At 42.0% G+C, this 18163-nt stretch overlaps 1 protein-coding gene across 1 annotated transcript; it reads left to right on the forward strand.

The window, feature by feature from the left end:
- The first annotated feature begins 7699 nt into the window (after window positions 1-7699).
- On the forward strand, window positions 7700-8587 carry LOC148523800 (paraneoplastic antigen Ma1 homolog). Its single transcript, XM_088472636.1, has one exon. It carries the CDS (start codon window positions 7700-7702, stop codon window positions 8585-8587), a length of 888 nt encoding a protein of 295 aa, XP_088328762.1.
- Window positions 8588-18163: the final 9576 nt, after the last annotated feature.

Below are 18163 nucleotides of genomic sequence, written 5' to 3' on the forward strand. Positions count from 1 at the left end.
AATACACTGATTTTCTAGGTAAACATCAATTTGCACCAGGCATCTATTATAGAAATACCTATGCTGTCTGGAATACACTGATTTTCTAGGTAAGCATCTATTTGCACCAGGCATCTATTATAGAAATACCAATACTGTCTGGAATACACTGATTTTCTAGGTATATTGTCTTTAACTAACATTTGTAAACTCCAGAGTAACGTAAGATCTGACTATATAATTAAATACTATCGCCTAGCTTCATGGGATGCTGTTCTGGCTCTGCTTGTTTATATTAGAATTTTATGACTTGTATTTGATGTGGGTCAGGTTATTGGGGGTGGGTGCAATCAGTGACTACACATGTTATGCTTAACTATATACTGAGTAGGTTACAACCCTGCTTAGGTTTTCATTTCAAAGTGGGGTTTTTTCTAAGTAAAACTACATGTACAGCATAACTTAAAGAGTTAGTCAGGAGTTAAACAGGAGGACAACATTTGAAAGAACTCTCTATAGCTTGGAAAAAATGCAAAGGATCTTCTGAGCTTCTGGAAACCCTGCTACTCAGCCACCAGCTTTCATTATAACCTGGACACACCTTTTGCCAACACCCTGCTTCAGCATTGCAAGCAACTACCTGCTTACTGAACATTTAATTCTTGTATGTTTGTGTTTCTTCTCTACACTGTTTAAATCATTCCAGTACCAGTGTCAACTTATCTTTATTCCACTGTAGTATCTACCATTGTTTCACACCTATACCTTTTTTTATTTTTTTATAATCATACTTTATACTAATTCTAAAGTCTTACAACTTTAACAGCTCTAAACTCCTTTTTTTGTTTATAATATACTATTGTAGTTGTGCATTTACATCTTCCAGCACTGTTCTTCCTTTTATCTGATTTTGACATTTGACCTGTACTGCTCCTGCATCTCACACTCATTACTGCTACTGACTTTTCCCTCCCCCCAACTGCCTCATCTACACTGTCTATTATATTCTTCTACTCCTCCCTCACTCAGCTGCTACATTATTTTCTCCTCTACCACCAGTTTTCACCTCTTTTCTCCATCCATAGTCCCCTCTACATTCTCCCCTTCCTTCCCCTCCTCTGTCTCTCTTCATCACATATAAGTCTCTCCACTGCATCTCCCACAACTCCAGTATTATTCACTTCTCTTCCACCATGGTCCTGCTGCACCACCACTAAACCCTATCCTCCTCCTCCTCCCCCCCCCCACACCGAATTAAACCTCCACCTTACAAACCACCTGCTGTCACCCTTCCTCATTCAGAAGCCAGCCAGATAACCCCACACTCCTTATCCCCTTGCTCTAGATCAATATCACCTCCACACTACATCAACCCTAATAAACTCATTCTCCTCTCGCCTCTTAACTCTGCACCCTCTCTCCTGTTCCCTCTGGAAAGCCAGGTTTCCGTTCATGAGCACTTCATCTGCAACGCCTTGATTCTTGTTGCCATCACCAAACCCTGGATTTACCCATCTGACACCACTGCTCCTGCAGCTATCTCCTTTGGGGGCCTCATATTCTCTCACACACCCTGGCCTGGAGGTTTCCAGGGTGGTGGTCTTGGGGTCCTGCTATCCTTGGGTTACTCCTACCAATTCTTACCTTCTGAACCCTCCATCTCATTCTTTCCATTCAACACTAACGACATTTGCCACTTCCAACTTCTTCGAGTAGCTGTCTTATTTGTCTCCCTGGCCTTCATTCAAAATTCCTCCATCACTTGGCTTCCTGGCTCTTAATCTTCAAATGAGCTCTCAAGACCCATTTCTGTCTCAGTGCTTTCCAGCGCTCATCCTAACCCACTACTCTATGCTCCTTCCTCACTATCTAGTCCAGGGGTCTTCAAACTTGGCCCTCCAGATGCTGTGGAACTACACATCCCAGCATGCACTGCACATAGTTTTAGCATGCTGTTATATCAAAAAGGTGGCAGTGCATGCTGGCATGTGTAGTTCCACAGCAGCTGGAGGGCCGAGTTTGAAGACCCCTGATCTAGTCCATCTGTGTCACCCCTGTTTGTCTGGCCCTCCCCTTAGAATGTAAGCTCTCGTGAGCAGGGCCCTCTTCCCTCACGTGCTTCTTCTTGCCTTACTTTTACTTTCATTTACATTGGCACCTAAAACTTGGTTACTGACACCCTGCCGCTTTATTTAGGTGTTATGCAGCATTGTTTATAAATCATGTACTTGTCCTTCATTGTCTGTACTGTTAATAACTGTTGTCTTGTGTGCTCATTTGTTTCTGTACTTTGTAAGGCGCTGCGGAACCCTTAAATAGAGGATAATAATAATATATTTCATGTACTTCACATAGGTCACACACTACAGATTTAACATGTGACATCCATGACTTGCTGTTTCTAATTGAATTGCAAGGGAATTGGGAGCGCACAAATTGTGTGTAATGCTAACCCGCGTGCACAGAGCATAGAACCAGTAGCTAATAGTACCATAGGTATGAATGCCAGGAAATAGTCCATAAAGTACAAAGTGGTACAAAAGGCTGTTGCCAAACATATCCCTGATATAGCTGCATTAGGTTTTTTTTAGTGCCTCTGCCTAAATCAGAGGTTCCCAAATGCGGTCCTCAAGGCACCCCAACAGTTCAGGTCAAGCATGGATATCCTTAAAACCTGGACTGTTACGGTGCCTTGAGGATCGAGTTTGGGAACTTCTGGCCTAAACCATAAGGAAACAACCAACATCACAAAGTTTTAGGCTTAAAAAATAGACCCCATGATACTTCTGAGTGGGTCCTTTGAAGAGAACCCTCCTTTTGCATTCATTCATCAAAAATGGAGGCATGGAAAAAAAAAGCAAGAAAAGCTAATCAGAGCATTAGCTTGTTAACAGCAGGGCATAGTATTTTGGGTCCTAATTTTTTATGTGTAAGCAAGTTTTTAGTGGGAGGGGGTTGGCCAACTTATAGTATAAGCATCTAAACACTAGCTGTTCAGACTGATGATGTGATCCTCCTGTCACTCTGGTGTGAAACAGTGGTAGCAGAAGGTAGTCATGTTCATCATATATAAGTTGTCTACTTTAAGCAGCAATTTAACAAAGACCTTTCTTAAATAACAAGTTTTAAGCATACAACTGATTTTTCTTAGCTATCCTGCGATAATTCATTATCTTCTTTAAAATACGTTTGAGGGGCAACCAAATATGGCTGCCAAAGGGACATAACTCGCAGCATGCCATGTGTTTGCAGAAGATGGAACAATGAGCGGCATATCACAGTACAGAGCAGACACATAAGACTTTGGGGTCTATTTCTCAAGCAGTGAAAAGTGTGGAGAAGTGGACCAGTGGAGAAGTTGCCCATAGCAACCAATCAGCTTTGAATAATATGTAGAAGCTGATTGGCTGCTATGGGCAACTTCTCCACTGGTTCACTTCTCCACACTTTTCACTGTTTGATAAATAGACCCCTTTGTCTGCCAGACACAGGCTCACAGCTATCAGCACATCATGTGAAGGTAGAGGGAGGAGGAGGATGTCACAACGGGAATCGGCATCCGGCGGTTGGAATCCCGACAGCGGCTGCCCGATATGCGTGAAAATCCTGATCGTCCCTAAGGTAAGTATTCACTAACATAATTTCCTCCCCTAACCCTAACCCTCCTTAGGGGTGCCTATCCCTAACCTTCCCCCCTAGTGCCTAACCCTAATCCCCCCTCTAAGTTCCTAAACCTAACCCCCATTCCCCACCGCCTAAACCTAAGTCTCCCGGGGGGGTGCCTCACCCTAAGTCCCCCCCGGGGGTGCCTAACCCTGTCCCCCCCAGGGGTGCCTAACCCTAACCCTCCCTCCCCCTAGCCTAACCCTAACCTCTCGGGGGGGTGCCTAACCCTAAGTCTACCTCGGGAGCCTTAAACCTAAACACCCCCCCGCGGCTGTCCATGCTCTGCGCCCGGCATCCCTTCGATCGGGATGCCGGGTGCCAGTCTCCCAGCGTCGGTAAAATGACAGGCGTCTAGATTTAGATGCCTGTCATTTAACCCTCGCCAGGATAAAGCAGTCAGGAAGCCGGCTGTCGGGATTAGGTCCGTCGGCTTCCCGAGTGCATACCTCACAATGAAACAGACCTCAGAGGGGCATTCCAAAGCATCTGTGCTCTCTATATCATGTGTCATGCAACTACAGTTGCTATGAGATGATTTTCATATAATTTAAATTTGAAGAAATATCAATCATTAATACTGTAGCCATCTGAAGAAATACACCAGGGAGAAATGTTAAATATCAAAATTCTTCTACTCTGCCAAAGTGATTTATGTCAAAAGCACCCCTTAATATTTTTATGAAATTGCTGTTTAAATTTACTCATATTGTTTATAGACATACACCAGAAAAATAATTGTGTACAATTGTCATAACAAATACTTATGCCGTCACCAGTAAATGACAGCTTACCGAAAAAAACAACAACATATGTTGTATCTGCCTGCTCCAATCCATTATGTTGCAAAATGCACATTAAACACAACTCCTGTCAGTATCTATTTTGAGTGGTTCTTGCTAAGAGAATGATGTTGACAAATCAGAAAATTCTGCTCAAGTTACTAGCCTGCTGATTTAATGTTCCAGATGCCAACAGTGCCAAGCCATCTAATGCTGAATAAAATTAACATTTACAAAGTAGTATTTTAATTCATGTGAGTGTCTCAGTGAAGAATGGATGATAAACATGTAATGCTCTACAATTTGTAGTGTTTGCACCAAACAGTTGTGAACAGTCTGACAATGGAAAAATATTTATTTACGGTAATTTATATAGAACCTACATAATATGCGCCACTTAACAAAGAATATTTAATCACTCAGCTAATTTCTCCCCCAGTTGAGCTTACAGTCTAGATTCCCTGTCACATAGATAGACACAAACATACACATAAAATTAATTTAATCAGAAGCCAGTTAACCTATTAGTGTATCTTTGGAGTGTGGAAGGAAGCCGGAGCACCCAGGGGAAAACCCAATGTGGGGCCAATGTGTTTGTTTATATTCCTATTAGGGGCCATTGTGTTATTCTTTTCCTGTGGAAGCCAATGTGTTCTTCTTCTGTGGGGGCCAATATGTTTGTTTATTACCAGGGCCAATGTGTTTTTTTCCCTGTGGGGACCAATGTGTTTGTTTTTTTTCTCTGCTGGGGCCAATGTGTTAGTTTTTTTTCCTGCGGGGGCCAATGTGTTTGTTTATTTTTCCTGCCAGGGCCCAACGTGTGTGTTTTTTCTCTATGGGAGCAAATGTGTTTGTTTTTTCCTATTGGTACCATTGTATTCATTTTTTTGCTGTGGGGGCCAATGTATTTTTTTTTTCCTATCAGTGCCAATGTGCTTTTTCCTGTGGGGGCCAATGTGTTTGATATTTTTCCTGTGGGTGTCAATGTGCTTTGTTTCTTGCGGGGGCTTATGTGTTTTATTTTTTTCCTGTGAGGGACAAAGTGTTCTTTTTTCCTGTGGAGCCAATATGTTTATTTTTTTTCGTGTGAGGGAAAATGTGTGTGTTTTTTTCCTGTGGGCGCAATGTTTTTTTATCATTGTTTTGTGGGGGGCCAATGTGTGGTAGTGGGCAGAGACAGGTGGAGAGGGGTGGGCACAAATGTAGGGAGGGAGTGGGCAGAGACACTAGTGGGCAAAGGGTGCATATAGAGAGCGGTAAATAGGGAAGAAAATAGTAAAAATAACAACAAATACTGTAAGACTTCTATTTTTTTCAAACACTACAATCAGACAATGGGGAGACAAACAGAAAACCTCTAAACCTAAGTAGCCATATTAATTTTGGCTAAAACAAAAACATGTCTAAATTACCACACAATTATTTATCATTTTAAGTAAAATATGGAATGCTCATATGTATTTATATGGGGAATGAGGTGTTGTAAATAGAGGGTTAACTTAGTTAAATATAGATGCAGGACTCAAGTATGTTGTATTAGTTAGAAGAGAGAGAATAGGGCATGATTTGTAATGTATATATTTTATTTGTACACATGTGGGACAGGGATGAAGTCAGTGGCAGCAGCACGAGCTTTGGAAGGTGCTAGAAATGGCATGCGACTAGAATAGGGCAGTTAGAGAGGGGCTCATTCTGTGGGTGGGAGAGTAGTGGAGGCATGTGGAGGAAAGGGAGTTAGGGAGCCGTTGGAGTGCTGAGGGGCAGTCTGCTGTTCGCCCTCGAGCACTTAGGACACTGTCTCTCCGGTGCTGCCTAGCCACTGGAGCTATTAGTGGCAGTGACGGGGGAGCCTGTTGACACTGGAACCAGAGAAGGCTTACCTGCATCAGCTGAGGGAGAGGACAGCGCTAGCTGGGCTTTGGCATCGTTGCTGAGTAAGACACAGGAAACATGTCATAGGGGCGGGCAGCAGCCATCCTGTCAGAGCTGGAGGCAGGGAAGCTGGCCACATTGACAGCTGAGTAGGAAGGGGGCATGGCCATCACTCGGCACCCTGCATTGCAGCTCAAGCTAACTCACTGCCTGTCCTGCCTGTCACAGACAGCAGAGCCAGCCCTCAGTAGGAGAAGGAGGAAGATACAGTGCAGATAAAGCGTGAGTGAGTAAACAAAGATATACGCACTGCACAGCATGCAGCACTTATGCATCAGCAGTATTATCTTTAATTATCTGCATCCAGGAGCACATTAATTATCAATAATGCAGATCCCCACATAAGGGACAGAGAGAGTTTCAGCGCATCTTAGTTAATAGGATATTATTCAACAGCAACTACTGCATGGAAGTTTATGCCATATGCTGAACTTAGTAGTTTCAAATCATAATACAGGAAATCCTTGTGAAGTATTAAATCCCAAGCTGGGGAGGTAGAAAGCAGTGTAACAGAAGAAAGGAAAGAATACCTATTGCAACATATTACATTCATAACAGTGGGATGACCACATAGACTAATGTTATTGGATTACAAATCCGATCTTGTAGACTTCCAGAGAACAGCATATTTAGCTGTATGGTATGTAGCACTGGCTTCATCTCTATAAACCTACTTGTAAATATTATGAACTTTGTAAATATATATGGAAAAGGGTAACTTTAGCACTTATGGAGGATAGCATTGAACTTTAATAATATATAGACTTCCTTTTAAGCTTTGCTAAGTGCTACAAGAGTCAACCCTTAAGGTTCTGGACATTTAAAGACTCTTATCTGCCATAAATACAGACTTAAAAGCAGAGACTAATTGCATAGCAAGATATTTAATATTAGGGTACTTATATGGTAAATGAATGTTCCATTTGCACATGGAAATAACTATATGTTCTTATAAATGTATAATCACCTAAGAACGTTAAACGTGAATATATAATTTATTGATAAAAAGTGTTACCATATCATAATTGGTGTGTAGTACTTACCATTTGGAACAGGAGGAGCGTCACCGTCGGAGACCTGTGGAGAGAAATAACAGGTGGTCAGTTATTGTATGTTATTTTATGTACATCACAATGCAACTTTATATGTGCAGCATTCATCACATTCAAAGTAACCTGGGTTAATACTGACAATAGTATTTTATCAGGTTGTCCTAAGCTGTTCATTTTATTAGAGCTTAGGTGGAGGTATAATATCACATTAAAGGAGTATTAGCAACCTCACTAGGGTTTAGTAAGGTTACATTTTGGAGGCACTGCTGAGATACACTCAGGGATAGTATAATGGAGCATTTTAGTGCAAATGATTTAAGGGTCTGGTGCCACAGAAAAGGAGTAGACCCTAAACGATGCTTTGGGGTAGGGGGAAATTTCTTGGAATTTACAGACGATTATATTATCAAACAAGTAAGATCGTTCTATGGTGTCATTCAGCCAAATATTGTAGACAAATGGAGGGGAGATTTGGGATTTGTGTGTGCCATGTTAATAGAGACAGAAAGGGATTTAGACCCAAATGTAATCCCAATGAGGATGGTGGCTGACAGTAGTTCAGGAAGGAGATGGAATATTATTTGGCCTAGTAATGGAGAGGATGAAGAGGCTGAATCATCTCCTTTGTTAATCAACCCAAATTCTCATGGAGATAATGCTGAACAAGGGAAAGATGGAGAAGGAGATAGTAACATAAATAATGAGAAATTAGGAAGTCAATTTGAGACTATAGTAGATAGGGTCGTAACTCAGCTAGAAAGGTGGCACTATGAAGGAAGCTATCGTAGATTACGAATATTTTCAGGTATTCAACCAGTTCCAATAGGGGAGGAAACTTTTGAGGCCTGGAAGGAGGCAGCCATACAACAAACCGAGGAGTGGAAATGTCCCGACCACATTAAGAAACAAAGGGTGGTGGAAAGTCTTAGGGGACCAGCAATGGGAGTCATTCAGGCCACCAGGCGTAGTAACCCAGATGCTACTATTGACACTTATTTTGAGGCATTAGACTATGCCTATGGAACCCTGGAGGATGTAGGAGATCTGATTTCCATGTTGCACCATACTTTTCAGGAGCCTGGAGAAAAATTAAGTATATATCTATTTAGGCTAGACAAATTGCTGTATAAAATAGTAGAGAAAGAGGGACTAAAAAAAGAAGATATCGATGAAAGTTGAATGAAACAACTTTTGAGGGGTGCTTTGACAACTCACCCAGTGGCACAGAAAATTAGATGCTCAGAAGTGAAGAAACCCCCACCCTCTTTTAATGAGCTTATGAAGGAGATAAAACAGGATGAAATGCTCATAGATATGCGAGAACGTACAGTTAAGAAAGTCAAGGTAGTAGTACCTGCTCTTGAACAACAGTCATTTGAAGAAAAAATAATTAAACTAATGGAGGAACAGAATAAAAAAAATTATCAATTAATAAACTCACAAACTTCAGTGCCCCCTCCCAGAGGAATATCCCCCTCGATGATTAGTAGAGGTATAGGTAGAGGGGTTAGACCTGTGACCAGAGGATGTTTTAGATGTGGACAGATGGGGCATCGAGCATACCAATGCAATCAGAACCCTGGAACCGGCAATAACACCCCTGGTAATAGTGACCGTAGTAGGGAGAGAACCGGGACGGGAAATGGTTGGGGGAGGTCTGTGACCCCCTCACAGGCCCCCTAGAAATTAGCTTGAGTGCCATGGGGAGTACATGGTGGAGTGAAATCCTACCGGATGGTTTAATGGGACCCACCCCCATGATGACAGCCAGAATAAATGGATGTCCATGTGAAATTCTTTTGGACAGTGGCTCGCAGGTCTCCATAATTTTTGAGTCTTGGTATAATGAAAACTTGTCTGAGGTTCAAATACAGCCATTGAACGGATTAATCATTTGGGGACTGAGTGCAGAAAAGTACCCATATCTGGGATATGTACAAGTGACCCTGGAAATTACTGACCCCGTAGATGATGGGAAATTATATATACCATTTGTTGCATTAATTTGTCCTGAAATCTCAGAAAGGAGGGATAATTTACCCATAATCGTTGGTACTAATACCAATTATATCATTGCCTCTCAGAATGGTGCAAAAAGGAAGAAGAACGGTCTATATCTAATGTATGGACTTTACAAGTAGGAGGGGTTGAGTCAGCTTTAAAGAAAGGAGAGGAAGTTAATCAATATACTATCTGTTTTCAGGGAAGTGATATACCTGCCCTTCAACAAGAGGAATTGATAAGTGAAATACAAAAAAGGACCCAAGCTTTTTCAGCCGGAGAATGGGATTTAGGTAGAGCAAGTGGAGTCGAGCATAGTATCCGACTAACCAACGAGACCCCATTTAGAGAGCGCTCTCGCCGTATAGCGCCTGCTGATTTTGATGATGTCTGGCATCATTTAAAGGGATTATTGGAGAATCAGGTAATCATAGAGTCTCGTAGTCCCTATGCATCCCCAATTGTGGTAGCTAGAAAAAAAAATGAAGACGTAAGGATGTGTATAAACTATAGGACTTTAAATCGGCGCACCATTCCTGACCAGTACACAGTACCTAGGATAGATGAGGCACTTGATTGCTTTCTGGGAAGTGACTGGTTCTCAGTTTTGGACTTAAGAAGTGGGTTTTACCAGATACCTATGAACCCAAATGATAGAGAGAAGACGGCTTTTATTTGCCCGCTGGGGTTCTTTCAGTTTCTCATGATGCCTCAGGGAATAAAGGGAGCCCCAGCAACCTTTCAAAGGACAATGGATAAAATTGTTGGTGATATGAACTATCAATATCATCGTATTTGGTAATACCCTGGAGGAACATAACACCCGTTTGCTAAAAGTGCTAGATCGACTGATAGAAGGAGGACTAAAACTGTCTATTGATAAGTGTCATCTGTGTCAATCCTCAGTAAAGTACTTAGGGCATATAGTTAGCTGGAATGGAATAGCCACCGATCCATCAAAAGTGGAGGCAGTGAATAACTGGCCTCATCCTACAAAACTGAAAGAGTTACGATCGTTTATGGGTTTCTGCGGATATTATCGCAGATTTGTGCCACAATACTCCACTATTGCAGAACCCTTGACTGACTTAACAAAAGGATACCCTCCGGTAAAAAGTGATAAGATGAAAGAGTCGGGAACAGAAAAGATTAACTCTAAATTATACTACCGGCCTAATGAACCTTTTGGAGATCGTTGGACAATCGAATGTGAGGAGGCATTTTTAAATTAAAAAACTGTCTTACTAATGCACCTGTTCTAGCTTATGCCGACCCCAACTTACTGAATACCCTTCATACAGATGCCTCTTTGGAAGGAATTGGTGGGGTACTGTACCAGAGGCAACAAGAAGAATTAAGGCCTATTTGATTTGTGAGTCGGGGACTTTCAAAAAGTGAAAGAAGATATCCTACACATGAGCTGGAGTTTCTGGCATTAAAGTGGTGTATAATAGAAAAATTTCATGACTACATATATGGAGTTTTTTTTAAGTACATCCGGAAAACAATCCACTGACTTATATCCAAACCACTGTTTGACTGGATGCCACGGGACATCGGTGGTTATCTGCACTGGCCTTGTACGACTTCAAACTAAAATACAGACCTGGCATAAACAATATAGATGCCGACTCGCTGTCTAGGATCCCTGATCAGTCAGCAAGTGTCAGTGAGGAGGAGTGGATAGAAGTTCCTGCTGGAGATGTAAAGGGGATGTGTCGGATAATGAAAGTAGAAACCGGAGGGCAAGAACTAATAAGTAGTCTAGGTGCAACAGAGGGAGCTATACCTCTTTCGTATTGCTGGCTTAGCTTGGTGGAATTGGAAGGAATCCCTACAATGAAACGTCATCAATTAATTGCGGAGCAACAACATGATCCCAGTATTGGATGTATCATAGCACAGATGACTCAGAATGCTCACCTTCCACATTGCCAACCATGGACACAGGAAATACAATTACTAGTGAAGCAACGCAAAAATTTAGTTTTCAAGAATAAATTATTATGCAGGAAGGCTAAAACTACAATGGAGGGAGAACATCATCAGATAGTGTTACCACAGAAATTACGCCTTGTTGTCCTGCAGGCACTGCACGACAATCATGGACACCTTGGGTTTGAAAAGACCTTAGGTCTAATCTCAGGCCAGTTTTATTGGCCTGTGATGAGAAGTGAAATCGAAGAATACTGTAAAACCTGTGGAAATAGTGTAGTACGTAAATCCTTGCCTACTCGAGCAGCTCCTTTGGTCACTATTCAAAGCAGTGGACCAATGGATCTTGTGTGCATTGATTACCTAACCTTGGAAGTAGAAAAAGGAAAAAAAATTAATGTTTTAATTGTTACCGACCATTTTACTAGATACGCGCAGGCATATGTAACTCCTAATCAAAGGGCTTCCACAGTAGCCAAGACCCTTTGGGATAAGTTCATTGTACATTATGGGCTACCTAACAGATTACATTCGGATCAAGGCAGGGACTTTGAGAGCTATCTGATAAAGGAACTGTGTTATGTCTGTGGAATTTCCAAATCTAGGACTACTCCGTACCACCCTCAAGGCGATCCCCAGCCAGAGCGATTTAACCGTACCTTGTTAAACATGTTCGGGACTTTAAATCCTTTGGATAAGTATAAATGGAAACAATTTATAAGCAGATTGGTGCATGCGTACAACTGTACCAAGAATGAAGCTACCGGAATAACGCCTTATTTCTTAATGTTTAGGAGAGAGGCAAAATTGCCAATAGATGTTTGTATGGGAATCTCTCCTGGCAGAAGAACTCCTACTTCCCACACTCAGTATGTTCAAGAGTTAAGGGAGGAATTGAAGAAAGGTTACGACTTAGCTAGCGAGACTGCTAGAAAGCGTGGAGAGAAAAATAAAACATACTATAACAGGAACGTCAGAGATCAGGAGTTAGCCCCAGGGGATAGAGTACTCATTAGACATTTGGGGCTACCAAAGAAATTCAAAATAGCAAATCGTTGGAGAGAAAATCCATATGTAATTATTGAAAAGTTCCTTGGTTTGCCAGTCTACCGATTAAAACCTGAAGATGGATCTAATGTTATACTTACCTACCATCGACAGCACTTGCTTCCTATAGGGCGAGATGTACGTATGGACAAATTTGTTAAAGAGGACCAACCTTTCAGTAATAAATTGCAAAAAGATAAGAAGATGTCAGCAGAAGGAAACATAAATAATAACACACTGGAGGGGGACAGTGATGAGAATGAAGAGGTACTTGGTTATTATTACAAAGAAAGTGTGGATGAGGGTTCATTTCCCCCTGAAATTGAAAAATTCAGAATAAATGATCATATTGACCCTGTTTACCCTGATGAAGGGTGTGTCACACCCATTGAAGTCTCTGATAGAAATTATGAGGAGGATTTAGAGGAAAGTGTTTCTTGTAGTGACAAGGAAGAAGTTGCTGGCAGGCCTAAAAGACAGTTAAGGCCCCCACTTGTGCTTACATATGATCAATTGGGGAATCCCAAGAATATCCCTAGAGTGATAAACCCTAATATTGTATTCACATGGCCTTATTTTGGCTATAGTGACCGGGAAATAATAAGTACACCAAATGTATATGAAAGCCACACTGTAAATGGTGATCTATATGATATTAGATCACCAGGGGGAGAATGTAGCCATATTAATTTTGGCTAAAACAAAAACATGTCTAAATTACCACACAATTATTTATAATTTTAAGTAAAATATGGAATGCTCATATGTATTTATATGGGGAATGAGGTGTTGTAAATAGAGGGTTAACTTAGTTAAATATAGATGCAGGACTCAAGTATGTTGTATTAGTTAGAAGAGAGAGAATAGGGTATGATTTGTAATGTATATATTTTATTTGTACACATGTGGGACAGGGATGAAGTCAGTGGCAGCAGCATGAGCTTTGGAAGGTGCTAGAAATGGCATGCGACTAGAATAGGGCAGTTAGAGAGGGGCTCATTCTGTGGGTGGGAGAGTAGTGGAGGCATGTGGAGGAAAGGGAGTTAGGGAGCCGTTGGAGTGCTGAGAGGCAGTCTGCTGTTCCCCCTCGAGCACTTAGGACACTGTCTCTCCGGTGCTGCCTAGCCACTGGAGCTATTAGTGGCAGTGACGGGGGAGCCTGTTGACACTGGAACCAGAGAAGGCTTACCTGCATCAGCTGAGGGAGAGGACAGCGCTAGCTGGGCTTTGGCATCGTTGCTGAGTAAGACACAGGAAACGTGTCATAGGGGCGGGCAGCAGCCATCCTGTCAGAGCTGGAGGCAGGGAAGCTGGCCACATTGACAGCTGAGTAGGAAGGGGGCATGGCCATCACTCGGCACCCTGCATTGCAGCTCAAGCTAACTCACTGCCTGTCCTGCCTGTCACAGACAGCAGAGCCAGCCCTCCGTAGGAGAAGGAGGAAGATACAGTGCAGATAAAGCGTGAGTGAGTAAACAAAGATATACGCACTGCACAGCAAGCAGCACTTATGCATCAGCAGTATTATCTTTAATTATCTGCATCCAGGAGCACATTAATTATCAATAATGCAGATCCCCACATAAGGGACAGAGAGAGTTTCAGCGCATCTTAGTTAATAGGATATTATTCAACAGCAACTACTGCATGGAAGTTTATGCCATATGCTGAACTTAGTAGTTTCAAATCATAATACAGGAAATCCTTGTGAAGTATTAAATCCCAAGCTGGGGAGGTAGAAAGCAGTGTAACAGAAGAAAGGAAAGGATACCTATTGCAACATATTACATTCATAACAGTGGGATGACCACATAGACTAATGTTATTGGATTACAAATCCGATCTTGTAGACTTCCAGAGAACAGCATATTTAGCTGTATATAGCACTGGCTTCATCTCTATAAACCTACTTGTAAATATTATGAACTTTGTAAATATATATGGAAAAGGGTAACTTTAGCACTTATGGAGGATAGCATTGAACTTTAATAATATATAGACTTCCTTTTAAGCTTTGCTAAGTGCTACAAGAGTCAACCCTTAAGGTTCTGGACATTTAAAGACTCTTATCTGCCATAAATACAGACTTAAAAGCAGAGACTAATTGCATAGCAAGATATTTAATATTAGGGTACTTATATGGTAAATGAATGTTCCATTTGCACATGGAAATAACTATATGTTCTTATAAATGTATAATCACCTAAGAACGTTAAACGTGAATATATAATTTATTGATAAAAAGTGTTACCATATCATAATTGGTGTGTAGTACTTACCATTTGGAACAGGAGGAGCGTCACCGTCGGAGACCTGTGGAGAGAAATAACAGGTGGTCAGTTATTGTATGTTATTTTATGTACATCACAACGCAACTTTATATGTGCAGCATTCATCACATTTAAAGTAACCTGGATTAATACTGACAATAGTATTTTATCAGGTTGTCCTAAGCTGTTCATTTTATTAGAGCTTAGGTGGAGGCATAATATCACATTAAAGGAGTATTAGCAACCTCACTAGGGTTTAGTAAGGTTACACCTAATTCTTTCACTACATCTTACTGAATTAATACTATGATCAAAAGTAAAAAAAAACCTGGAAGATCGCTTTGCAAAGTGCTTCTAACTTTGCGACCACCTGTACTAGGCATCAGTTTCCAGGTGGGGATGAAGGGGTTGCAGACACACAGGTGGCTGTGTTGTTCAGTACTCACCTTGCTGCTTTTTCTTTCAGATCTCTGTAGTTCCGGCTATAACAGTAACATCTCCCGCTGGTGAGAAGAAGAAAGGGGAAGTAGAGGTGGGTGGCGGGGATCTAGATAGGGAAGTGTGCTGAGATGCCTGCCAGTGCCAGGCAAGAAGCAGCACACACCGTGACCTGATCCAGAGGGGAGGAAGAAGGGGAGGGGGAGGGGGATCAGGGCACATGCCCCCCGTAGCCTCAATTATCATATCCCCCTGCTCGCACTCAGGCCCTGATTCAGAGCCGGACGCTCTGACAAAGCGCTCGCTCTGAATCAGGGCCAGGCTATTTTTTTTTTGAACGGCCTCCTACCTGCTCGCATAGCTGTGGGTGACCACCCACAGCTATAGCGAGCGGCCAGGAAGATGGTCACGATGGTCAAGACCATCGCGACCATCGGGCTTGCGATGAGACCCTTGTGGTAGGGTCTCATTGCCGCAAGCCCTGGAGTGCTTTTGGCTCCCAGGCTCAGCACATATATATACAGTGCATGAATGTGATACAGCACAGCAGTCAGTCACTCCCAGGCTCAGCACATATATACAGTGCATGAGCGCAATGCAGCAGGGGAAGGAAAGAGGAGAAGTAGCAGAATGGTGGAGAGGAGGCGCTTCCGTTTTACGTACCACAGTGGAACGCATATCTCGGCCACCACCAGCCAGGAAGAATCGGTGCAGTGTCGGCAGGGCGTAGGATGGGGGAGGAGGAGAGCTAGGAAAGACGCCAGGCACACTGCTCGTAACAACAGCGCACCGGGTGCCTGGCAAATGTAGATTGCGGTGGCATCCGGTTCCGCCCCCAGTGCATCAGTGTCCTGTGTGGCGGCACCGGTCGCACCACAATAGTTACAGCCCTGAAAGGGAGGGACATATTTTTTTTATTTCATTTTGTTTTTCATGTGTCAACTATCTCACTTGTCAGAACCATGTCTAAAAACATGCAATTTTCCATAATGCACATAAAAGTGCCCCAAAAAAGTGGTTTGCAAAATTGCGCATTAGTAGTCATCCCCCTATATCACTTAATGAAATCAGCATTTTGCTAAATGTCAAATAAATTAGGGCTTAAGGATGTCACCTGTTTGTAACCTTTATAACTCTTAGGGGTACATTTACTAAGAATCGTGTTTTGGCCCAGTTTACACATGATTGGCATCACTGGAATTCGTGAGGGTTTTTCAAGATCAAACACTCAAATTTACTAAGAATCGTGTTTGACAGAATCGTGGTGTATGCAATCATATTTAATCGTGTTTTCTCCCCTGTGTTTTCTCTGTCTGACCACGGCCAAACACTCCCAAACATGAAGACTAAATACCACAGATGGCCCTGATGTTCAGGAAATACGTGGGGAAAATGGCATGTGGGTCCCCTGTATTTCAACAAACCAGCACCGGGCTTCTGAGCTGGTCCTGGTTGAGGAAACCAACACCAGGCTTCTGAGCCGGTCCTGGTTGAGGAAATATGGGGGAAAAAATGCAGAGGGTTCCCCTGTATTTTCTTCAACCAGCACCAGGCTCTTACTAGCAGAGGGTAAAGCCCCAGGCAGGGGACACACTTGACGAAATCACCCAGCCAAAGCATTACCGCCATAACTAGTCAGCCCAGGCTGGGATTCTGGGAAAGTGGGGACCCCCCTTAATAAAGAAATCCGTCATCTCCAAGTAACCCCATGCCAGGGCTGAAGTCCAGGGCTTTCCCCCACACCCCCTGGGTGGTGGGTGCAGGGTTGATAGCAGTTTTGTTTCAAGTAATATTGTCCTTTACATGAGGACTATAGGTTCCAGCAAGCCTCCTCCGCATACTGGTACTTGGAGAACCACAAGTTCCGCCTTATTTTCATCACTGCTGATGCTGCAATTGTTATAAGAGGCTTATCAGGGTTTGTTTTAATAGGCACAAGATTGATGCATTAGAAATTCATAAGTTACAGTTATAATATAAAAAAATAAAGGAAAAAAACTATATAAATGAATTATGATCACTTTGTGAGCAAAGCTGTATTTTTATTGTACTGTATATTTTTTTGTGTGTTCCTTACATAATAATTATGCCTCTTTGTGGTATGTATTGAGTATCTCTTGTCCCTGATGCCTTAATTAACTCCTGTTTCATAGGTAAGGAAATGTCTCTTCTGAGACATCTTGGCAGTGATTAGGTGTGTTTATTATATCAAACAACATCCTACTAGCAAGCTGTGAACAAAACATATCACGGAAAAATAATATTCAGGGTGCCACAACAATGTTTTGTAGGTCATTGCTCTGACAAGGCATAAATGAATGAGAAAAATATATTAAGCATACAGAAACCTTAAAATGGCCCAGTGAACTACAATATGTACTGTACTGTTTGCTTTAATGTTATGACATGCTGACAATAGTAATAAATATAATTTAGTCCAGGTCTAGATCAATATTGTCACATGATGATAGGGAAAATAAATCTACTAGTTATAACCCAGATCACAGAAGACTGTTGTGGCATAAAATATCACCAACATCACAATAAAAAGTATATATTAAGACCATATTTAAACATTCTGCTGTGATTTTGGTGATATTTTATAAGCTTATTTCCATGCTGCAGTATTTGAATTACATGTAAAACTCCTTTCCTTTTGATATTGCGGCATGTTTAAGAGACCCTGAAATGTATTCACAAAACCACCAGGGTTTCTAATGTGGCTACTTGGTTTCATTAGCATGCATTGGACATTAAATTTATCAAGTCCTGTGTGTTAAAGTCCATGGTTTCTAATACAGTCTAAGGGCCTGATTCACTACAGATCACTATTGTGATCGCAGCTGTGATTACGCACGCAGTTCTGCTACGAAAATATGCTAATGTCTGCAACTGCTGAGCCAGCATAGAGACGCCCACTACTGCTATCTCACATCCGTGTGACCTCGCAGACCTGCATATATATCGGAACCATCGAGTGACATCTGCCCCTCTCGTCGCGTGCAGTGAGTACTCAAGCTGCGTATGTCGTCGCAGTGGCTAATTTATGCACGCCCAAGTAACG

Source organism: Taudactylus pleione, unplaced genomic scaffold (genome assembly GCF_031769625.1).
Source record: "Taudactylus pleione unplaced genomic scaffold, aTauple2 ptg000127l, whole genome shotgun sequence".
Taxonomy (NCBI): Eukaryota; Metazoa; Chordata; class Amphibia; order Anura; family Myobatrachidae; genus Taudactylus; species Taudactylus pleione.